At 34.4% G+C, this 25,384-nt stretch overlaps 1 protein-coding gene across 4 annotated transcripts in view; it reads right to left on the bottom strand.

Annotated features, from left to right (window-relative positions):
* NBEA (neurobeachin) overlaps positions 1–25,384 on the bottom strand; it is a 519,980-nt gene that overhangs the window by 307,468 nt on the left and 187,128 nt on the right. For all 4 annotated transcript variants that reach the window (XM_050890741.1, XM_050890750.1, XM_050890767.1 and 1 more), the window contains 6 exons: positions 23,836–24,016; positions 22,581–22,711; positions 21,190–21,297; positions 19,293–19,461; positions 17,809–17,904; positions 3,554–3,992 (listed from right to left, as the gene is read on the bottom strand). In XM_050890741.1, coding sequence (XP_050746698.1) covers positions 3,554–3,992; positions 17,809–17,904; positions 19,293–19,461; positions 21,190–21,297; positions 22,581–22,711; positions 23,836–24,016 — 1,124 coding nt within the window. The remainder of the gene's footprint in view (positions 1–3,553; positions 3,993–17,808; positions 17,905–19,292; positions 19,462–21,189; positions 21,298–22,580; positions 22,712–23,835; positions 24,017–25,384) is intronic.

The raw sequence follows: 25,384 nt of genomic DNA, 5'->3' as shown, positions 1-25,384 counted from the left end.
TATGACTGCACAAATTCTATGGAAGAATACACTGTAGCCTACTACACAATGACTTTTATGGACATTTTAGCAATGCACAATTAAAAGAACATGCAGAGCAAAACACATCATATTAAATGATAAAATAGAATTCTTAACTTCAATTCTATTTACAGGAGTTTGCTTTATATGGCGTTTACCTGCATGTAAGATCAGTGATCATAGTTAAAGAAATATCTTTAAAACAACAAAGATACTGTTATTTTTCTACTAATTATTTATTACCTCAACTCTTCTTTACAAGGCACTCAGCCATCCAAATGCAAAAATAAAATAAAAAAAGCCTAGCCTCACAAGGACTAAGAATATCTTTTGATTAAAGTGAAAAATACATTTCTCTGACCTTGATTTGCTTATAAATATGGAATCACTGTGTATATTTTATAAAAACTGAAACAAATAAAACCTGACAAAACAATACACTCCATTGCTCATGATTCTCCCTCGAGAGAATAAACATGACCAATAGCCACATTGCTCAGTGAAGTACCAAAAACTGCATAAACTACAGCTACAGAAGATCCTACAAAAATATGGTCCACAGGCATAGTGTTAGCTTTTAAAAAATATGCAGTGTATATTATTTAATTGTTATTTTATATCAGTAAACACAATTATATTTACACGAGCAAGTACGGAAAAACAATCACGCTGTAATTTTTTTCAGTTTTCCAATGGTAATTGGAATACTATGGGCAACACAAAATGTTCATAAACCACCACAAGCTAAAAGTTATGTTGCTTTTTCAATTAGTATTTTAATTAATTCTAATATTATTTCAATATACTATTCAAGGTTTTTCCCCCTAACCTTTGTTTCACTCCCCATGAAAAGTTATAGAGTCAGGATCTCAATCTGCTCCTCCTTTGTAATTTGAAAAAGAAAAGCAACATCACCGCCCATCTTTTGCCTTCAAAGATTGCCACAGTGGTCAAGTGAGTACTTTGAAAATATGAGCAAACTGCACAGAGAAGTATTTGCTTGAACAGTGGTGATCATTCAGTAATGCAGCCATGAGATGCAACCAGCCAGCTGTGGTCCTGAGGTCCTAAGAACATCAGTATCTTTATCAAGATGCCCACAGTTCAATAACATCCATTTAGTTGGAGGGAAGAATTTAATGCTTCCCGATCTGCTGGGACCTGCCTGAACCTGCCTGAACCTGCCAGTTTCCCTTCATAGTTTTTGGTTATATTAAAAAGCATGATCTACCTCACTCACCAAAATCAGATAGCAGAATCATCTATTTAAGAGAAACAAAATATTCCAACAAAATTGATGTAAATGGGTCGTCTTTTGCCTAAACTTCAACCATTACCACTTTTTTTGCTGAAGAAGTAAACAATGCCAAGGGCTGACATGGTACAACATATGCTACCAAGATACAAACACAGCTGTACACTTTGTACAGGAAATCATGGAATCACAACTTAGTCAGCAGGGTAACAGGATAGGGAAAAAACAAACCACTAAACCCTCTAGCTCTTAAGTGAACTTATTAAGTACTAAATGCCTATCAAAATCCGTAAGGTCTAGACGTGAAGCACCTCTCAAATAATTCCATAATTCTGTATTAGCAGCTACTAATAATGATGTTCAAAATGTACAAGCGGTCACACTGTTGCAAGAAGAATCTAATGGAGGTGCTCACACTAAATACAGGTTATGGCCAACCTACTGCAGCCCTCTAGAGTTTTTAATACTTTCTTATAAAGCTATAATTTAAAAAGGCAGAATAAAACTCATCTCTTCAATCATCTTGATGTTAAGTTCCCTCTAACGATGACAAAGACATCTCATGAGGTGATATGCTCCATTTTAATTTAGGTGTCTAGCATTTGTGAATTAACAACAACTCTCTGAATGAAGTATTTTTCTTAATTGACCCAGGTAGAAATTTAGCTGAATAGGTTGAACTAAAGTCACCTTTTGGTGGTTACAGTTAGGTGCTATTAATTCTACACGCAGCACAAGTTTTTGTACTGCTTAATGTACAAGAACGCATTCTGGAATATGATGGTTCCTCACAGAGGATAAGGAAAAATTCCTAACTGTACAGGAAAAAAAAAAAATTTTTCACTTCACACTGAAATCACTCTAAAATCAAAACATGCAGATCAATGAACAAAAAAATATCCTGTTAATGAAACAGTTGCTAAATGAGCTTTCTCTGGAATGGCCTTAAGAGCTAAAATATTATTAGAAAGGGATATATTCATTGTTTTTAAAGCACATTTCAATTTTCCTATCTCGATCCAATCTTCTTTGTTATATCAGATGCTATCTGATTGTTTATTGAATTATTTCAGAAAAGCAGCCTCAGTACTAATATATATACACAGACAAAAAGGCATCACCTTTTCTATGGAATTCATAATGAAAAAGTGCTTCTTCACTTTTATTCTAAAATTGTCATGTATCTTCTTGCACTTCACTGTTTACATTACGCTGAAAACATTGATTGCATATTGTTTTTCTTAAGACTTTAATGAAGACATTTCTGACATTTTTGCAAGTTTTCTGTAAATGCAGATGGATTTTTCTCACAAATCACAACATAGCCATTTTCTTGTTTTATTTTTATGTCCTCCGCAATTTTAGTTCTTGTACCTGCATGATGAACTAATCTATTTCTACAACTTTGCTTAAAATTTTGAGACGTGTTTTACCATATCTTTGAGTTAAGTCTTGATTCCATTTTTTACTTTTTAAAAACATTTTTATGAAGAAACTGCAGGGATCTTGTCGTACTGGAGAACGTAACCACACCAACACTTATAAGAGTTAGTTCTTTGCACAGGTTAAGATTGAACCCACAATGGATCAGGTTACCCTTCTTCTGGAAGGGTGCTGTCAATTGCACATCTTATCACAACTTCTCTGTTCAGGATAACTGAGATGGACTGGACATTTAAAGAAAAGTACATTCATTAGAAGCTGGGAAGCTACAATCTAAAAAGAGAAACAAAGGACTCTTTGTAGAAATGTTCAGCAGTTTATTTTTAAACACTAATTTTTGAGCGTATTCGCTGTTTAAAGACCTAAAAGGAAACTGGCTTCCACCATGACCGTGCAAACAATTTGCCATGGTCGAAGCATTTCAGTACCAGAAAACAGTGCAATGATGGATTCAATTAAGATTTAAGCCTTCGAAAGAATATTTGACTGAATTTCTGCACAGTCTGTTCTATATCAGCAGATATTACCCCTCCTCCTCACTAAAATGCTGCTTTAAAGGAAAAAAGATTTTCTTGCAAAAAATATTTCTTTACAACAGGTTTGTTTTCCAAGTACCTCGTAGAGTTTTATTCACTGCTGACAGAGAAAAACAAGGTGAATTACTTTTGTCTATACTATACGGTCCATTTTGGTAACACAGAAAAGGAGAAGTAATGCAGCTGTTTTTTAACACAGTCTAATACAAACCAATAGAAGAATAACCATGTTAAAAAGAAAAAAATCCTTCAAACTTCTGAATTACATCGATATAAAATAATGAATCCAGCCATATACCTGTCAAATGAGTGAAACTGCATGGGAAGAATAGCCTGAGCTTCTCTCTTCAGTGCAGGATCTGGGTAAGGGATCGGATCCGGACCACATTCTGCAATTTCAACAGGGGCTGCCACAAGACTTTTCAGTATTTCCTTGACATTGATGCCTTTACTTTGGCTGATACTGGATATCGATGATGCGGGCTTCAGGATTTTACTGGGGCTTTCCGTTAAGCTCTCCTGAGATTTCTTCACTTCCGAAGACAAAGTAGACAACAGCTCGCTCATAGCATCAGGGCCTGTGCTGGTCTCCAAGTCTGTCCCATTCAAAATATTGGGCATCTGTTCATCTCCAATTCCAGAATCTGTATGAGGAATAGAGCTTTCCAGCTGAATATCTTCAACTGGTGTCGGTGTTTCTTTATCTTTGATATTTTCTGGAAATACAGTTGGTGTCTCTGCAGTGAAATAGAGATTATGAACAATATTTATAACTTAGCTTGATTATTTTTCCTAAAAATATGATCATAAGGTTTTACAAGACAGAAATGTGTTAGAAAGCCCACAAATCTTAGTAGTTTAAACCTTAAAAACTCATTTTACATACAAAAGATTTTGCTTTCAACAGGTGTTTGGCATATATAAAGGCTTGGAAGAGTGAGCCCAAAGTTGCATTATGCAAGCTCAGTGACATTTAGAAATTACAGGCCAGAAATTACTCACACAGTAATCAAATAGCAAAATACTGTCAGCAAAAACAACATTAAAAATTATAACATATGGACTGAGTATCTGTATAATCTGTGACACCAACGGAAGAGAAAAATGCGATCACTTATGCTTTAGGATTACTATAAAATTTAGTCTTTTTATTGCTGTCAGCAAATATTAAGCCTCCATTCAAAAGAAAAATGCTAGACCTTTTGTTTGCTTTGTCTTTTGTTTAAAATGTGTATTATACACATTTTTACACACATATCACTACATTGAATACAGATTTATTTACACATGAATGAAAAAAAGAAGTGTTATTGTTGATTCTTTAGATAACTACCCCTTCCCCACAAAAGGTAAAATTCTGTAATTCTTTCAGGCAAATGTTAAGAACAAAATAAACACAGCTTTATAGAGAAGGGCAAGTGAAATCTGTTGAGTTTGGAACACTTCCAGATTGAAACGGACTCTACAACATCTTGTAACCGAGAAAAGCGTACCTCTATTAATTACTTCAATGAAACACACTCAACAACTTCATTAAAAAAGAATAACTTGCTATGCTTAGTGGAAAGTTAGCCAGAGCTGTGAATAACTTCCATATTCATCTTTTTGGTTACATTTTTTTAGAGCAACAGACTGTGACTATTTTTAATGACAAAAAGCTTGCAGTCAAACTGATTTTTAAATTTATTTTCAAACTATCTTATTTTCATTGGATCATTCGTCTTGATTATAAAATTTAGCTGGCCTATGTATGAAATAGGAACACTTTTTTTTTTTTTTTTGATGGTTCTGATATAGCAGTTTAGTATTATGGAAAATATTTTACAACATACTTAGATGAAGCTCTGCCCTTCTGACTATTCCAAACAAAATGTGCTTCAGCAATGTAACTTTAATAACAATCACATAATTTATTACCAGTTGTTTGATACAGTCAGGTATAAAATATCTACATATTTACCACATGGGCATAAGTGTGCATGTATGCACGTGCACACAAAAAATTCTATATGAGATTATTTATGTGTTTGAACTAACGGTAGTGTAAACCTCGTCATGTGTACAAGTATTAAGAAACAGACAGAGATAGAACAGAAGAAGCTTTTGAAAATACAAAGTAGAATAACCCTTTATAAAGAGTATTCTTTTCTTCTTTTAACAGCCATAAATGCCGAAGCCACTTCCTTCTTCTCTTTCTCCTAAGTGCTTTAAACACATCTCAGCAAACAGATATGAGCCCTGCTTTGTGAAGCAGGAAGTAGAAACCGGATTTATGAGCTGTGTAAAATGCACTTAGCATCTGCCGGGTCAGGAAGTAAAAAAATCCGTATCTACTTAGTACTGCCTATATTTGGCACAGAGGACATCTGATCCACAGAATGATCCTAATGAATTTTCTGCTTGTTCGTCTCTTTAAACTTCATCCATACAAAGACAACGCTTCTCAACTGAAGGGAAGAGTAGGACTGGACTGCCACTCAAGCAGATTGTTGCCCTTGTAATGTATGGTAAGTAAAATAGCATAAGGATCCATTATTATGTAAATGAAAAGAGGACACTGAAAAAAGAAGACAGTCCACTACATGGTGAAGTTAGAGTACACCCAACCTCAATTTTCATTAAGGTCAACAATGCTGAACAGAAAACTAAAGACAGGAAAGCTAATAGAAACGTGGTTATGGAAGTTCAAATACCCTAACTAAACCAGAAGAAAGATTTTAATGTATTAAAATCATGGGAATGAACTGACTCCGAGCCAGTTTTGAAAGAAATAGTCTATGAAATTACTGGTCTAGTAGCAAGTACTTTTGCTAAGTGGAGATAGCAACATATGACTGGAGGAAACCACACATGGTTTCTCTTTTTAAGAAAGGGGAAAAAATGATCTGGACAACTACAAGCCTTCAACGGTAAGCAAGATTTCAGGATTTATTTTGGAGTAAAAAATAGTAATGGAATGGAACGAGACAGATTACAAAATGGTGTTGCTAAAATAGCTTTTTAAAGATTTATTGCTCAAAGAAAATAAGGGCCAATGTACTAAAATTCAGTAAAGCTGGGGTTGTCAAAACAGATAGTAATTTAGTCAGGAGAACCTGGAAATTAATAGAATGTGGGAAAAGAAACTGGCTAAGAAGGAGCCATCAAATAGTTTCAAAAGAAAAAACATTAGACTGAGAGAAACTACCATGGGAGCTCTCTCGTTTAAAATTTTAATAAAGATTTCAGGTGAAAAAGTAAAAACATTCTGGTGAAATTTGATGATGACGAAGTTACAAGGTACAATTGATGGCCACAGAAAGATGATTATAAGAAGGCATTACAACAGAACTGCAAATTACATTTAATAGTGAAAAGCTATCCATCCAGTGACTAACACAGAGATTCCCATTATAACTGGAATTCATCAACTGGAAATGACTGAAGAGAAGGACCTGGATACATCAGTCACTGGGTAACTGTTCAGTTACCAAGAGAACACTGCCATGGAAAAAGCAAATGTGATTCCAAACTTTTCTGAAGAAATAGCTCCTGCAACAGTTAAGTATTAATGGCATTAGAGAAGGCTTTGGCAGGGTTCGTTATGGAATATTGTGTACGCTGTTATATTTGAGAAAGATGGAAGTGCCACTATGGAGATCCACAGTGATCTACTGTTGCAGAAAAAAAGAGTTTGGCTGATATAGTCTGGCCAAACTAACACTGAGAGGGTATACAACAGCTATCATACATGCATCTTCAGGATGCAAACTCCAAAAAAAGGATTTAAGCTAAATGGAAGAGTTGGCAAGAGAAAAACTGAGTGCAAACTCACCAGGAATAGATTTAGTTTGGGAAGTGACAACCATCAATATGGCATTAAGATTCTGGAATAGCTTTCCAGTCCGAGTACCAAGTTCAAAAAACAGAACTCATTTTGAGACGCTATAAATAGGACTGTACTTAATTACTCAGCAGGTGCCTTGTAATCCTTTGTTCCCAAATGCGAATAAAATGCCTAGAGGATTGCACCATTTGAAGCTAAAAATGGAAGGAAAATTAAATTTGTGGATCTAGAATTCAGATACGACATACTATAAAATACATAACACTAACGAAAATGATTTAGGGAAAAAATATCAAGAGAAGTCATTCTATATACAGGTAAGTGTATGGATACTTGATTTCCACAGAAATCAGACTTGTATCTTTACTTTTCTTACTGTGTCTCCAGGACCTAATATGAATATGCTGCACTAAGTCACTTAAGCTTAGTCTGATTTATCACTATGAATAACAATCTCTAAAAACTATCTAAATCCAATGCATTAATTCTCATTTTTAAAACATCAAGCAAGCTAAAGGAATAAGGGTTTAAAAGGTTCAATTTACTTTTTGTAAATCAAAGGAAAATAAACTCAGAACAGATAAAACTGCTTAATAACTGCCTCTCAAATAAGAACACTAGCAAATTAGTATTTGTGAAATTCAGATAAATATGTCTGAAAAGATGTATTATAAGACCTTCTGGATCAACATTATTAGTAGTACTATTGTAGGTAAATTATAAACTCCTTAGCATGGGTCACAAAATCCAACCAATTTTAGTTACAACAATGCATATCCACAAGTTTTATTCTATGTTCATTTATATTGTGTCACAGCACTTCTGTTGCCTTCAGAATTGAGGAATAAAGAATACTGTTTCATAAAGTTATTTAGAAAAAATCTTAAACCAGTAACGCTTATGCTTTTATAAAAATCCTAAATACTCAAAGCAACTTAGCAAAATGATAAACATGAACAGAAGCAAAAATATAACTGATTGCATCTGTCTATGTTATAACATTGTGACAGTAAGCCTGTAAATTTTCAGCAAACCTCATCAGTTTTCTGCAGCACCAGGCCATGTCAGTAGACAAAGCAGAAACATTACTAGATCCAGCGATCTTAACCCTGTCAGAAATAGGCAGTTGGAAGCCAGATGCCTCCTTCTTACTGTTTCTCATTGTAACTAATGAGTTCATCTACTACATTATGGGAAAAATATGGGCTTAAGTTAACTAAATGACATATTGTATATCTGGTGACCTCATCCGTCACGCTCCTTCCCTAAAATATCTTGTTTGCTTGTGATTTATGAAGTGTATTGTAATTGTTTTAACCTACTGAGTTACCTAAATAACTCTTGCACTGCTTCCATATGCCTAAAAAATACAAAAAACTCCTATGTTTATTAACTTAATAATGAGACATTTCATATCTGCGGTAAATATATACAATTTTGCCATTATAAAAAAATGACAACACAAAATATTCTGCTTTTAATCTTTATTTACTTCAAAAAAATGGAAAAATTGTGTGTATATTCCTGTGGTCTTTTTCCTTTTTCATTTCATTATATCTGCCTACCAGATAAAAATCAGCTGAAAATTTTCAAAAGTAAAAAAGTATGAAAATTATTAATTGCTTTCAAATAAATTTTCAGCTGTATTGTAATTCACACTATCCCAAATCATTGTCAAATTTCTGCTGCAAACAATATAGCAACATTTGGCAATGGAAAGTTTAGGGCAATCTTGATATAGGAGTTGCTGCAACCTTTCAGTCTGCATGTGCCCTGGAAAATTTATGACTTGTTTTCTGTATAGCTATCTTAAGGCACTGATAATAACCCTATTAGCTGCCTTTTATATACCCCTTTGTAGTATTCTACAAACTTTCAGGGACAGTACACTACAAGCTGAAAATACTTTCAATGCAGCCAGGCAGTGATATTATAGCTTCCTCTATAGGTGGCAGAGTCAAGTAATCAATTCCTAAGCTCTAGGCTATAGAGTGAAAAAATTCTTCCCAGCAACATCAATCTACTACTTTTCATATATGAGAAGCAGCACAATTAAACTGAGATGAGAAACTAAGTGTGGCAACAGAACCAGAGAGTAATAAGGGTCTGATTTAAAAATACATTGAAAGGAGTAACCAAGAATGGAGTTGCAATGGAAATGTCCTCAGAGGCTGAGGCACAACAGTGAGAAGAATCACCCTAAAAGAAACATTAAGACAGCAAGCTGTTCTGTATCTACTCAGGACCTTTTCTCTTGTTGGCATTTCTATTTCTGTGTGAAAATTATAAAGAGACCAGAGCAAAAATTCCCTGTACAGTGACCCTGGTCATGGCCCAACCACATAATGTGTACTCATTTTGGCAGCCTGCCCAGTATTACTCTTCATGTAATAACTATGCATTAATAGGCAAATTTGGTCATGCCCCACTAATGGTGTTCATGGGGTTCTGCTTTTTCTGAGGCAAGGTGATCTGAGCAACATTGACTTTTATTTTGCAGAACTCATTGCTGTTCTAAAAATGTTTTAAACAAGTTTCCTTGTTAATTGAATTATAAAAAAGTGAGGAAAAAGAGCCTGGCTTACGGTTACTATTTGTCACTCTTGCACTATCAGGATTTCATCTAGGAAAATGTTTGATAAATGCAGCCTGCATCTGTTATTTAGCCAGATCATTTATCCAGGTTTCTGAAATTCCTGCCAGACCAAAAGCTGGCCCTTTGCTTCTGCAAGGATAGCAATGTAACAGCGCAGATTCAGTTGCCTGTCTAACAGAGCGCCAGTAATCATGCACATGAAGAGGTGGAAGTAGAGCAGAAGCCACGGCAGCATCTGGCTGGGAAGAGTGAAAGCCACAAGCAGGGATACCCCAGGGCTCCGACGTGAATGGCTGAGGGCAGGAGGAACACAGCTGAAACCTGGGGGACTGGGGAAGGTCAGATATGAAAGACTCTGGGGTGGGTTGGCAACTGGAAGGACGCAGATCTTGAGACAGGAGATTTAAGACAGAGGGTTGGGAATTTCCTTTTAACCAGAGTGGATTTGTGAGGAGAAAGGATGTAGCTCTGGATCAGGAAAAATAGAGAGGCTCTGAAATGGGAGAGAAATGGAGCAGGAGAGACTTAGGGTAGGAAAATCAAGGTTGGGAAGTGATTGAAGAGGACAGAGTTATCATCAGCCCTTTTTCACAGCTGGACACCTGTAAGTGCATGTCTTCTCTTTTTGCTCACTAGAAATTGCTTCTATTTGCTCAAATTCCTCAAAAGTCTTATAATTTGTTTCTTTCCCCGCAATCACTCCTGGACTCAGGCAGGCATACAGGGCAGCTCCTTCTACCTTGACCAAGGAAAGAGTATTAAAAGAGCCACTTATGACAGATATAACTCTTGATCTGTTTAGGCAATGTCTTTAATCAATGTCTTAATTCTTCCTTACTAATCAAACCTCTTTCACTCAGAGCTTGATAGATAAGACATCTGTACATCAGTCTGATTGATTAGCTGGTTGCCAAATAAAATGCCAGCAGTCCTATAACAATGTATTACCAAGGCATTAACTAAAAAAGACTTCAGATAAAATAAATTTAAGAAAATGAAAAGTTGTACTAAAGAAATGTCAACTTTAGAGTATAAAACCAGCTGTTTACATTTGAAACAAAAACCAAATACAAATTAGGAACAATATGGTAATAATATTTTTTCTAGGTGAATTTTCCTAGTTTTCGTCAGTTTTTATTCTTTATTTTTTATTTTTGTCTTGTGTAAACTCAAAAACATATAATGAAAAAACAGATTAGTTGGCAGTTATCTATGATAATATCTGTATTTCTGATCCGTGCTGAGAAAACTGATGTTGTTGTGATTAGACATTTCTTGCAGAAGAAAAAAAAAATTCTGTCACCTACGTTACAGCATCCAGCAACAAAAGTTAACAGTGAAGCACAGAGTATGTTCCATACATATGATGAAACTTATACTAAAAATGTTTTATATTAAGCACTACTTTGAAAAATCAAAAACTTTTAAAACATTTGTAATTTGTACAAATGAAAATAAGTATTGATGTTACTTAAAAAAAAAATCCCTATTACAACTGCTTTATGCGTACATAATGACGGATCAATTAATAATGAAATATACGTGCAAACCTCTCTTCAGATGCCTTAAGTAGTTGGTGAAGGGCAATAAATATTAGATCAAGATGTATTTATTACTACCTCACGATCTTCAAATGCATGTCCTCTCAGACGTAGTTGGAATAAGCAGTGCATATTTCATCAGGAAAGCAGTATGATAATTTTCAGCAGCAGGCAGAAATTCAGTAGAATTTGAATTGTATGATTCTCATGATTATCATCCATGTCCCCTATAACATTTCCCTCAGTTTCTTGAAAACGTACGTACAACTAGGCTTTGAGGAAGATGGAGCCATGAATTTTGTCAGGACTTTGTGAAGGCAAAGGATATTTTGACAGGCAATGGAAATTAGTCCTTTAGTCCACTTTGCATAGTTAGACTGCTACCCTTATGCAAAATATTTAGTTTACATATAGGCTGGAAATCTGTGCTACTACATTAGGAATACAAACAACAGTGTAGCAATGTACAATACCCAGAGTACTGTATACCTATGAGATCAAAAAAACTTGATGCCTTACTTATCAAAGAAAAAGCTGTTTCTGCAACTTTTTAATATAGTTTGTTCTGTCAAGAAAAAAAATCAATAGCTTCCAGTCTATCCACAGCACATACCTTTAAGAAATCTGTTCATTTACAGTGCTTTGGGAAAAATACAGACAGTGATATCAAGGGAGTTGAAAAGACAATCCATTTTTGATAAAATGTTGTGATAAGCTACATACTGATTTTCTTCACACAATATGTCATAAGGTGAAATGCACTGTTGCAATGCTTTCATTCCCAAACACTCCTGAGTAACGCTAAGTGGAAAGATCAATTTTCAACTGAAAATATCTTTCCATTATTTGGTTAACATTAATTGTGTTCTAAGTAATTAATAGGCTGCCAGCTGGAGTGTAAAAAAAATATTATTCACACTTTTCCACTGCTGGAGATGTGGAAGCACTGTTGAAAGAAACAGTAGTCTGGTAAACCTTCAAGGTAAGCAAGGAGGTAAGTAATTCTTCACTAACGACCAGAATTGAGAAAACTCATCTTAAGTGATCCTGACCACCACAGCTAAAACTACTTCAAATTCGTAGCTGTAATTTGAAGAAGTTACTTAGTTTTACATGATAAGGCCGATCAGCTGATATTAACAGAAGATACCATGCTCCTCTATTTCTCCCGTTTCTTATTCCAATGACAAGATATTTCTGCTCTCAAAATATGTACTGATTACCCTCTATCTCGTAAGAGAAAGGGCTACTCTCAATTTTTCAGTCTCAACTTCCACATCTTCCAGACATAACAGAGATATTTTCATAGCACCTTTGGGAAAACATCCCTATCTTATCAGAGAAATCAACTGAGAACAAAGCATTATTTTCTGAGCTATTCCAATTGCTGCCATTCCAGAAATACAAATTTCAGCACTTTATGCTCAGTTCACAAGGGTAGTTCCTGCTGACCAAAAGTAAAGACCACTAATGATGTCTTGACTAACACAATTTTATCTTAAAATGGCTGTGGGAACTGGCAAGTTCCACTGCTCAGATGCACTTTCAGAATGTGCCATTAAGTCAGAAGCCTTGTAAGTCTTGATAAACCTCCTACAAAGACCTGAACCTCCTCTGACGTTAAGATTAATTCCATGTATTTGCTTGCAAAATAAAACAGAAGCAGCTTGTCTGCATTCCACGGGAAGTAGCTTTGCTTACTGGGACTATCTTCATCCTTCTGAATTTGAAAGGAAGCTTTTCAAAAGACTCAAAATCATCCCCCATCACCAAGAGCAGAGATTAAGCTTTAGCACTGCTTCCCTACTAAATATACTAGGATTTTTCACACACGATCTTTGTGGAAGATGCTGCTAAAGATGAAAGCCAAAGATTTTTATAAAGGGGTTTGCTAGTACATCAGACTGCAAGGAATAGTCTCCTTCGAGGATCTCAAGCACTCAGCAGGCAAAAAAGGAGACTGGAATACTTATAAGACAAAAAAGAACAAAACTGAAAATCCCCTCAACCATACAACGGAACAAATCAGTATTTAAAAATACTTTACAATGGAGAAAGGTGCAGATTAGTTGCATTGTACACTGTTAGATAGGTAGAGAAGAAATAAGGGGCTATTGGAGGGACAATGATATGCATTGCTCAGAGTTATTAGATGCCAGGTACAAAGGGACCATGCCTGCCAATCATTAGGTTGAAGACATTACGTAATTGTTTAGATGGATATATAGTTCCTACTTTCAAACCATATACATGTAGTCCTCATAAAGAAGAATATGTGTCTATGAACATATATGTAACAAATTATAGCTATCTATGGGATGGGGATATTATTAAGGCACATAATATCATTAGACTGGATTAAGTGCCTGAGATCAAAGAATTTCATGCCAGCTTTTGTCATAAAGCAAGTTTTGTGTCTGGAGTTCAGTTAAACCTAGTCAAAGGAGCCAGGATTAATCTGACCAAGGCAGAGGTCTACAATGACATCTATAGTGAATGGAAAAAGATAGGGATTTCTAGTGCCCAATTTATCTCTCTCTCAAGCAGATCTCTAAAGCAGGCCAGATGAATTGTACCCTAAACGTGCCCTAACTTCTCTCCACCTGTTATAAAGGGAGACTAGGATGACTAGCTCAGACATTGATTCACTACTGATATATTCCAGTAAGTACAACTCACATATGACTGATGATTTCGAGATAAAAACTGAAAATCTAGTACAGAGCTTTTGGTCATACTGCAATACCCACAGTCACAGAGGCAGGGAGAATGATAAAAGAACGTGTCTATCATCTTTGCCTAGTCAGATGAAAACACCTCTCCCCTTCTGGCAACGTCATTTTTAATGCTATTCCCATCTTTATTACACCTCCATATTTTAATTATATTGAAGAACTTATCTTCATCACAGACAGCTGAAGAAATCTGATGAACCAAAAGGCCTGTAGGCCAGGCAACTTTTTAGACCACTTGAGAGGCTTTTGCATTTATAAAATTCTTGGTTTAAAGCATCCATTTTGAACTCTTCACAAATGCAGAGAAACTGAGCCATTTGACATCCCAAAAGCCTAACTCATTCTAGTTCTTTGGTATCGTGAACAGAAAGAAGCAAGTCTGGCAACATTCACTTTTATAGGACTGTGTTTCTCAGACATCCTTCAGATGCAAGAGAATAGTTCTGATCTGCTATTTTCCTTGAGACCGTGATAATAAATTACTCCAAAGAGTAATACTACATATAACCTAAATTGAAAGAGAGGGAGCTTTCTTTTCATTTTGCAAGTTCTGCTTTGTCTCACTAAGCACAGACTATTTTAGAAGTACTGCAGACCCTTTAAAGTTATCAGAAACCAGTAGGAGAAACCCAAGCACTTGCAACGAACTTATGACAAGGAGTAAACCTACAGATAGAGACACATTTTTCTCCTCCCCATGGATCAGCTTAGAAAGAAAAATAAATACAGAAGTATGGAACATTATAAAGAAATAAACATTTTTATTGTTACATGGTAGTCATGGACACCATTAGTTTATTTTTTCCTTCCTGGGTGTGTCCTTTCTCCTTTAAGCACCATAAGATAACATATAGTTTGTGAACAATATTTGATTAACAGTAAAAGAAACATTAAATCATTATTTTACAAGCTACAAACATTTGTAAGTAAAGGTAAATGATATTTCCCTGCAAAGTATATTTTAAAGCCTTTTATTTCAATACTATGTTTTATTCGTACATAGTATCATCAATAAACTAGGCAAAGGTCAACATTTTATATGATGAGAACCGAAAAGTTTCATATCAAGTATAACAATGTTTAAAATTCTTGTAACCTGCACCTGACACCAGCTGTAGTTACTCATAAGAAGCATACACCAATCACATACTGTAATGTGCCTGAGACAAGTAGGGTCTCACACAGCCTTAAATATATTTTAATTAAAGATATTGTCCCATGCAAAGAAAAAAAAAAAAGAAGCATCACTAAGAACAAAATCAGTATCTTTCTTAAATACTGGTAATATACCTACTCCAGTCTTACTCTTCCCCTGACAAGTTTCCTGGTCAGATAATTAGAATCCATCTACTAAAAATGGATTTATTTTAAGCAGCCATTCCCTCTTCCTTAATTCATAGAGATCTGTCCCAAAGAAGTCTTGTACAGTTCTAACAATAATGATACAATCTGCTGTATTGAATTGGACCGACAAAGAATGAATCCGTTATATCCATTTAGTGTCATGTGGAATGAATAAAATATAGAGACTTTACTTCCATGTAACAACTGAATTTTTATCCATTTCTTAATAAATAGAATTTTGCTTTAAAAATATGTATTTACTTTTAAAGGCTACATTAAACCACTCTATAATATGTTAAAATACCTTAAAATTTAAAATAATATTCAAATATTACATGCTTGCTGCCAACATCTGAAAGCATGTCAGATCACTAAAAGGAAACCAATTGGCTTAGCCACTGGAATGAAAGATTCTTGAAATGACAAAATAGGTTTTGACTTTTAGCCTTTTCTGACAGTGTTGGCCTTTTTTTTTTTTCATTTTACTTCCTGCTAATGTTGTTCAAAACCGAGGAACTGGGTTCAGAATATAAAAAGCAGAAACATTTTTCCTTCTCTAACGGGTGAAGCAGTTAGGTATAAGAGGCTGAGACCTCATAGAGTTAAAACCTTGAAGGATGTGATGATATCAACAAATAAAATAACTAGCTACAGATAACATTTTCTTTATTGAATACTTTGTTTCTAAAGCCAAAACACTTTTCTTTTGTATCCTGCTCACACTTTTACTACAGCTCTATTGAACAATTTTAAAAACAAAACTATATTTTACTTGAACTCAACGTAAAACAAGTACTATAGACAATAGCATAGAAGACACAATTCTTAAAAAATGCTTTATTTGAAATATTTTGGTGAGTTTGTATGGCTGCCTCCATTTCTTCTTAAAGTTTTTTTGTGCTTTTGTTACATATATTTTATTCATGTACTATATGTGGATAAGAAGAAAAACTATTTGTTTTTCCCCTCCTTTTGCCACCAATTATATCAATTGTCAAGCTTTGTACAAATAGTAATATAATCTCATTTATGTTGCATAATTTATTTTTATTGTATTAAATCAAATAAAAATTAAAATGTCTTTAAATAACTGTGTTTTGAGGCAGTCTAACCAATCCCAATTTTCAAGCAAAGATGGTTAAAAATAAAATATCCTAAGCCTGATACACAGAAACATGCTCTAAATGCAAAAAAAGAAGATGAGAAAGAAACATTTAATGAAGTTTTAGTGGTTTATTCTGTAGTACCACAGAGTACTGTAGTACTATTCTGAACTAAGAGCAAATGATTCCTCTTTTATCAACGATGGATTAAATCATACAAATGCAACTTTGTCACAACAAGGAATATTACATCAGCAAATTAAATGATCCAAAATATTTTTTTTCTTTGTATGGCAGACAATAGTCTTATTAATCAAAATCACAAACCCTTGCCTACTAATTGTTAGAATTTAAAACAATTTATAATATACATACATGCATACACCAAAGTTTAAGAAATACCAGATTAACATAGTGATAGTTTAAGCTGACGTAATGAGTATTTTAACATAATGCTCCCAGAACAGCATATGATAAACATAACTTGCATTATTACTAAAGTAGGAAGTTAACTATTTCTGTTCTTTATAAACAGGATGCAATTTTAAATCTCTTAGGCTTTTTATAAATCAATCTTTTTACCCATTGAGATTTTTCAAAATTATACCAAGAACGTTTTCATCAGATTAAATTTTTTAACCTATTTCACAGTTCTGTATTCGCAGCACAGTGCATGCAAATAAATGGGGAAATGTGCATGCAAACTTGGCTAAAGTTATATACAGGTAACCCTCTCTTTTTCAAGTAATGACATCTGAAAAACATATTTCCCTACATCGTATAGTATCCATTAAAACAAACAAACAAACAAACAAAACAAATCAGGCCCCAAACATGTAATAGTTGCTCTGGTCACAAAAGTGGTTTCCTTCAAGAAAAGCACAGCACAACACATTAACTAACAGGCATAAAATAATTCACAATACATACAATATCAGAGGTTTACATACCATCAAGAAGGCAAGAAAAAAAGCAAGAAAGGAAGGCAAAAGAACAGGAAAAGATATGGGGAAAGGGAATACTACAAAAGTACTACATACTTTATGTGGTATGCAATATTTTTAAAATAGGCCTGATTTTATTTTTATGGACCTAATATTGTAGCAGAATAATGACAAAACAAAAGCATTTTAAATTTTCTACATCCATTCCCTCCTCCTGTTTTTTTTTTTTTTTTTTAATTTTATTTCATAATAAGTAAAGTTAATAAATGGTAGTAAAAGTGGGAAAGAGATTTACTAGAGAAATGTAGGCAGGAAGTTGAAGTTTTAAAGGTTTCATCAGGTCTGATCTCCATGTAACCTGAGGCGTATACTTATTTATCAACAATTACATCACAGTTAGTTCTTGAATTACATTACATTAAATAAGAACACCCAAACAGGTTAGGAGATGATGTTAATATTACCTTTGTAAAATGAGTGGGTAAAGCTCTGCTCAGGAATTAACTTGGCAAGGAATCCATGGTTCAAACTTGGGTGAGGGATAGATGGTATGACCACAACTGTGGAGAAAATCATGGAATCAAATGTGAGCCAGCTAGTATTCATGTGTGGCCTGGTCCACTGTGGATCCATGACAGATATCCTATCTCATTGAAACATGCAAATATGGTATTATCAACAAAAAAAAAGCATTTCCAAAGGAAGAAAACAAGTTCTGTATCAAGAGATAGGAAACAGCATACCTATTATTTGGGCACTTCAAGAGCAACATTCATGGGGAAAAAGAGACACAGATAGATAGATAGATACACACACGCACGCAGGCAAGACAATCATGGATGAAACAGTTCACTGAAATTAGCAGTTTCTTAGTGCAGAACCATAACATATAACCAGGAAGGCACAAAAAAATTATGATTTCTCATAACTGACTACATTCATGTAGTATATTTAAAATGGAAAGCCTACAAGCACATGGACTTTAAAAATTATGTATAAGTAGTAAACTAAAACATCATGATGAATCAGAAAATAATGACTAAATGTAAATATGACACAAATAGGAAGATAAATTCTATGAAGAATGAAAATTAGCAACTCCATAAATGAAGAAAGTAATTAAAAATCAATACAAGAAGAAAATCATACATAAAGAGCTTCATGGACAAATTCAGTTACTGTTTTCAGTTCTTTTAACACAGAAGGTACAGTTATAATCAATCCAACCAGACTTGAAAAAACCTACTGAACTGACAGTGTAAATATTTGAAACAAAGCGGGGTAAAGTTTGGATCCCTAATTTCTGATGGGTTCTGACAGCTAACAGACTCCCTCCCTCTCAGGCTGAAGAACACATGCTAGTAAAAACCACTACTGCTAATAAAAATCACAAACAGTTCAGTCAAAGAAGGCAATAGAAATGTTTCCTTTTTATTATATTTTTCCATAGGCTTTTAAATGCAGGCACCAACACAGCAGGACTCCAAGAAAGTACTCAGTCCTCCACCACTACCCTTTCACAAACCTCCTCACTCAAACAAAAGGAGTTCACATGGGCAAAGAGCTGTGTTTGCTGTTTATACACTTCATGGTATAGAGTTAAAGATATCTGTTCTTCCTAACAAATAACAGATTCAGGAAGTTGTGCTGATCAACTGTCTTGTACTTTACAGCTTTAACTCCATCAGGCACCCTGTTTCTTTTTAATTATTTTCAAATTAAAGAAAAAAAGGCATAAAAAAAGCAATATGCAAATGAAAATTAGTTATACCCTATAAGCAAATATACAGAATGCACCAATATTTGTTAAAGAAATGAATGATTATAGAGGAAGAAAGTAGCAAGTAATTTCCTATTAGGATCTTAAGCTATTCACTAAAAATACTTTGTAGTAAAATAATTACAGTTCTAAAAAAAATCAAATAACATTTGAAGAAAACAAATGTACCTGTACTTGTTGGTGAATTTATTTCTTGTCTGATATTTCTACCTGCCTGGCTCCCAGACCTTGCAGTTTCTCGTTGTGGTTCTAGTATATCGCGGTATTTGGAGACCATCAGAACAGAAATAAAGTAGACTACTGCCAAAGCTAAGAACTGAGCCTGTTTGCTGTCGTCCTGTGTTGGAGAAAAAGGAACAGATCTAATATACCAGACATTTCCATAGAATTTTCACACAAGATAATCACAAGGCTTAATAAATAATACCCTTCTGAAACGTCGTATCTGTTAGCATAGTAGCAAATGGATTACGTAGAAGATTTAATGGATTTTCAGTGGAGTACTATGCACACAGCATGTATTAAGTACTGAATTTTACAGGTAATTTGGCAACTACACAAATCTCTGGGACTGTGGAGTCAATGGGCTTTTCAGAACAGAGGCCTGACTCTGCTCTGAGAGTGCTGTCAAGGCTTCCCAACAGCAAAGACAACTGACTTTTGCTGCCCCAAGGATGAGACTCCAAAAGCTCCTGCCACAAGCAGGTAAGGGGTACTACTGCTGAGAGGGAAAACTAAGCTTGCTGATGCTTTTCTAGCTAACACTGGATGCATAAGCAGGCATAACAGCTTCTGGTAACATGTAAAAGCAGGAGGGATATGACCATTGTTTTTCTTCCAGCAATAAATCCCAGCTCGTACGTTCTGACTTCTCCTTCAACAGGATTGTCAGCAGCAATCCTAGTTTTCCAGGACTCTGATTTAAGTAAATGCCAAGATCACAGCAACTTTGCTGTCTTCTTTTCCTCCCACCCCGCATAGTCTGCTGTTCTATGGGAACTACTATCTATGGCTTAGATATCATCTTGATTGAGCTTAACTTGCTGTAGTTCAACTGAAATATCTGTTATTATTATTATTATGGTGTAAAACCCAACATGGTAGAATTAAGACTTCAGTCTCTGTCTACTCCTACAGTGGTTTCACCTTGTCTCAATTCCACAAGTATGCATTTTCTATTACAAATCCAGTAATTGCTTTCCATGTTTTCTGGGTGTTATTTAATCTGGCTGCATGCTTTTGCAGTTCTTAAAATAACTAGAAATCCTCTTATTAAGTTCTTTCATAGAAATGCCAGAAACAATATTTCGCCTATTCCCTTCTCTAGGTAAGAAAAGAGTAGGTGACAGAAGATCTCCACCCAAATTCAACCTTGCCCTTTCAAGATGATCAGGTCACCCCGACAGATAATTTTTTTTGTGTCAAGTTCTACTTTCTTCTTTTTAAAGTTATTTCTAACTTCAGTCTTCACTTCAATCCACTTGAACTTAGGTTGGAGAAGTTTAAACATATCTATTTGCGTATATATAAAAATAATTCCTATTGTACTACTTTCAAAACCAAACACATTGTGGTGCAGTTTTATGCTAAAAACAGTTGCAGACAAATCTGAAAAAATTTTAATATATATTTATACATAGTATATGTGTGTATATATATATGTCTAGCAGAAGTAAAAATTGTCTTTATAAATCAATTTGCTGCAGTTCTGTACTACATATAATAATTCTTCCTCCTACCCTGGTTGGACAAATAGCTGACACCTTTAGTAAAACAGTTCTAATCAACATAGGTCATAACTGATTTATTCTGGCTGCGATTATTTGGCTAATATAAAATCAAGTCTGACTGTTAAACAGTTAGATACTGATCTCAAATAGCTTACCAGTATGATTTTAAAGTGCAGAAAGTGGCTGGTATTTACAAAGCCACAAGCAGATGGTTTGCAGATAACATACGAAGTGCAATACATGAAGGATATTTTTAATTCCGGTACAATCAAAATCTCTTTCAAAATATACGTGATGATTTTGCAGAGGAAAGAATTACAGCACATATTACTCACCACATCACGAAAAACAACTGCTCGTAGACGATTAATATCAACATCCTGAAGAAGCCTATCAGGGTCTTTTATAGGAGAAAGATTGCCAGGGACATTTTCAAGGGGAGTCTAAAAATAAAAAGGAGTGAGATTTTTTCTTCCTCCCCCCCCCGATATCAAAGCATTTCTGTTAGAGCCTTAATTTGACACCTTTTTTAGGTATTGCATCAATCTTAGATGCTTTTTTACTACCAATATACTTCCAACATAATACTCAGACAACGGTTCTAGAAATAAAGCAATGTTTTGAATTATTGTCTTAATACTATTTAGATATAAATTGTTACATCTTCCCAGTACCTCAGAACAACTGTATCTCTTCCCAGAGTTAAGATAATAATTTGCACACAAAAGGTTATTTCAGATTACAGTTGTTTCATAGCAGTACAATAAATTATTTCTTATACACGTGTTAAATTTAAAAATGAGCAGAAATATTTTTAAAAATCAGTTTATGTTCATTTTACTGAGACTTATTACAGACTACTTACCGCATAACTGCTATTATTACAAAAGCATAGAGTAGTATGCTTCCTTTAAAAAATGATAATATATTACAAATGATGCCTAAACACCTAAAAGTCTCGTTATACTGATTTGCTTTGCACTGAATGTGATAATGTGGAGAAATGTAATGTTTTTGTGAGATTTAATGAAATAATATTGTGAAAGGAGCTGAGCTTGTAAATGCCATCTGAAAAAGTCTTTAGAGAAGAAAAAACACTGAATTGAGTAATGAAAACATAGTAGCAAAAAAAGGAATCCTTTTCATCATACAAAGTGGTGTATTTGAGTCATGGGCTGTGCTAAATTCTTTGAGATTTTAGTTTCAGGACTCCCAAAGTCTTAAAGCTGTAAACAAGTCAAAAAAGATGAAAAATGAATTAATGAAACTGGAAAAACTAAGCCGCAATTGACTATTAAACAAGTTTCATTCCTAAAATCAGACAGAAAATACTGATACCCAATATGCATGCAAAAGTCTGTTGAAGTTACTAGGACTCAGACGTTCCAGTAACAAAGATGTGATTGGAGGATTTCATCAAAACCGCAAGTGCCCTGACAGATTAAAAAAGCTATGCAGGTATATACAACAGATGTGAGTAAGGGGATTTGCTCTTTGAAGTAGACCAAGCAAGAGTGAAAAAGCTGTTTAAGATTGCTCCAGTACTACTGCATTAACATTTTCTTGTTTCAAATAAGCCCCCTCACATACTTTTACTTTAAACGACTTAATAGCAAAAATCTAAGCTTTTGCCAAATATTTGAGAAGACAGTTACAATTATTTTCTCATCCTATAAAGAGGTGGTACAGACTTGTCATTGCTGTTGGTAACTGAAGACTGGGTTACCTTGGTTGCTGCTGATGCAGTTACACCCTGAAGAGCGTCTTGAGTTTTACTGCTGATTAATGACGTCTTGTTCACTCTCTCTCTCTGCCTTTGCCGACATTCTAAGCAGTTTCTCACAGCCACACAACAAACTAAAAAGAAGTTATGAAAATGCTACAAATTAGAATATTTTCTCATTATTATATTCAGAAGATCAATTAGCAGTCCGTACATCTAGTCTGATACGTCAATAACCACGTCCAAATAGCAAGTGCAACACAGTTCTCACGTTAGACTCTCTGTCGGTACTAAGAAAGCATTATGGTGACTTATTCTTTTCATTCTTTAGTTGAACAACTAAATGTTTTATATAACTGCTATATCACTATATTAAAATTTGAAAATTATTAGTCCTTGAACTGGAGCTCTCATATGTTATTGATCGGCTATCAACACTTAAAATCTGAAAGTACTTATGCACAGCTAGAATAGAAAAAAAAAAGTAGGTAGTAATTTAGAATTCAATGAAAATTGATCATTGAGAATAAACCACAAGTTTTATACCAGGAGCAGTATAATTAACAACGACCTAATAAGTGGTATGAATAATAACAGGACAAGATCCGAGTACAAAAATTATTTATCATTTGAGAGATGAAAAAGTATTTGGCACGTAACATTAGCGAAACAGCATCATGCCAGATGACAGTCAAAATTTAATGTTCACAAGGGTAAAGTGATATGGTTGCACAGAATAGTTTGAATTATTCGTAAGTTTTTAAGTTTTCTAAATTACTTCTAACAGTATATAGCAAATAGTAAATAGTGAAGAGAGGTGCCAGACTGTTGCAACATATATTAAGGTCTACAGAGTCTGCACATGCATCCTATGTTTTTAATCTTACATAGACTAAAAGTAGTCTTCCAAATCCATGGAGACATGGATAAGGAAATCTGCAACATGCAGGTAGCAAAGCAGTTTTTAAGAAAAGAAAACTTTCTCCATTTACTTACCTATATTTAATATTTTTACTCCCCCAAAATATAAACAACTTGAAATATATAGGAAAGAACAATTTCAGACATGTCATTTTAACTTATTCTTGTGCCTAAATTGAATCAACCTTAAAACTGTATCAAATCAATAATAAACAGAATTTTTATTTTATCACATCATAGTCAGTACAAGTCCTTTCCTACATGCGTCACTATTTGATCCATCTGTAGCTCATTGATCTGTAAGTAATTATTTAATACATGCTGTCTGCCGACTTACCAAGCCTTAGGCACTGTCGCATTAGACCTCCAGAAGACATGTTTTTTTCAGCTTCAATCTCACTAAAATTTAGAGAACTGGCAAATACTAGTACATCAACCATTGCCATCAGACGGCTGAGAAAAGTTACTGCTGTCTCTGCTGACATTCCTTGTGTCACTTCAATATTTTCCAATTCAGTCTTTAAAAGGAGATAATTGAATTAAACAGTTTGAACACAACTGAAATATAAAGACAGCACATACACATACAAATCTAAATTGTTATGCTCAATGACAAATACATTGAAAAGTTATTTAAAAATCTCCTACTATTACCATTAACATAAACTGTGAGTGAAATTCAAAGTAAGACAGCATGAAGAGTGAGAAAATTATTTACATTTACATGCTGTAATAGATGAGAAAGAGTCTAATATAAATAACAAAGTTATTAGCAATTACATAAAGACAAAGTGTGGCCAGATAGTAAAACAATGCACGGTATATAAGGGTGCAACATACTCTTACATTCTTCCATAGGCTAAGCAAACTGACAGGTAACAGATGTAAGTAATTACTGTCTGTATAGCTTTTACGTTCCTTTAGATAAACAAGTAAATGTGAGGAGTGGAGTGGGAAAAACCAGACAGTTTTGCCCTGTTTCCACGAATTGATTCTCCCTGGGAATGCTTACAGCGTATCGGAACCCGACAGAGTCCAACTCTCCTGGAGATCAGAACAGAGAACGTTTACTCCCTCACAACAGCAACGGGGGGAAGTAAAAACGTGACGTTATATGGTGTGCAGCTCACATTTCCCAGAGAATGGCCATTTCTTTCCTAATGTAGTGTTGGACTCTCCTTAACGGGAATCCGCAGAAAAATGCTGAATGAGGTCAATATTTCTGAAATCTAAAAGGGGGTCATGTTTTTCTCCAAAAAGATACTTAAGATGTCCAGAGTCATGTTTTCAAATGCATTCAGGTGTCTAATAGTGCAGTTAAGTGAGGAAACAGTAAGTTTAATTAAAAAAATAAATATCTGTTTAAATACTTGTACCTCTGGAGCTAGGCAAAATTGAAAACGGGGTTTAGTACTTGACTGTGTCCACATTTATATGCCTAAATACTATTCTAAAAATTGTTTACAGATGGCTGATTCTTATTGTCAACAAGATATCAGATCACAGGGCTTTTCTGAAAGAGAGTTCAGTCCCTTTGAAAAGTATTACTTTCGTTGTGTTTATTTTTATTCATTTACTTAGAAATACCTATAAGAAAAATTCAAAATTTATTTTGTGCTGTTAAGGCCATTTCCTTCCAAAGAAAAAGAAATACAGAAAAATAAAAAATCCTTTATTTCCATACTTCTGAAAAATTAGTATCTTCACTCATGAATCACTTTTTTATAATTTTGGATGTAAAATATTCTAAGTGCAAACTATGCCAAAAAGTATTAAGGAAACAACTGTTTCAAAAGATGAAGGATATAATGTGGCATGTGTCACCACAATGATAGATATCACCTCATTAAATTTCTCTTAAGGATGTAACATGTTGGTTACATGAG

The sequence above is a fragment of the Gymnogyps californianus genome, chromosome 1, assembly GCF_018139145.2.
Source record: "Gymnogyps californianus isolate 813 chromosome 1, ASM1813914v2, whole genome shotgun sequence".
Lineage (NCBI taxonomy): Eukaryota > Metazoa > Chordata > Aves > Accipitriformes > Cathartidae > Gymnogyps > Gymnogyps californianus.
The sequence above is the reverse complement of the archived record's forward strand: the minus strand, read 5'-3'. Positions and strand labels throughout refer to the sequence as shown.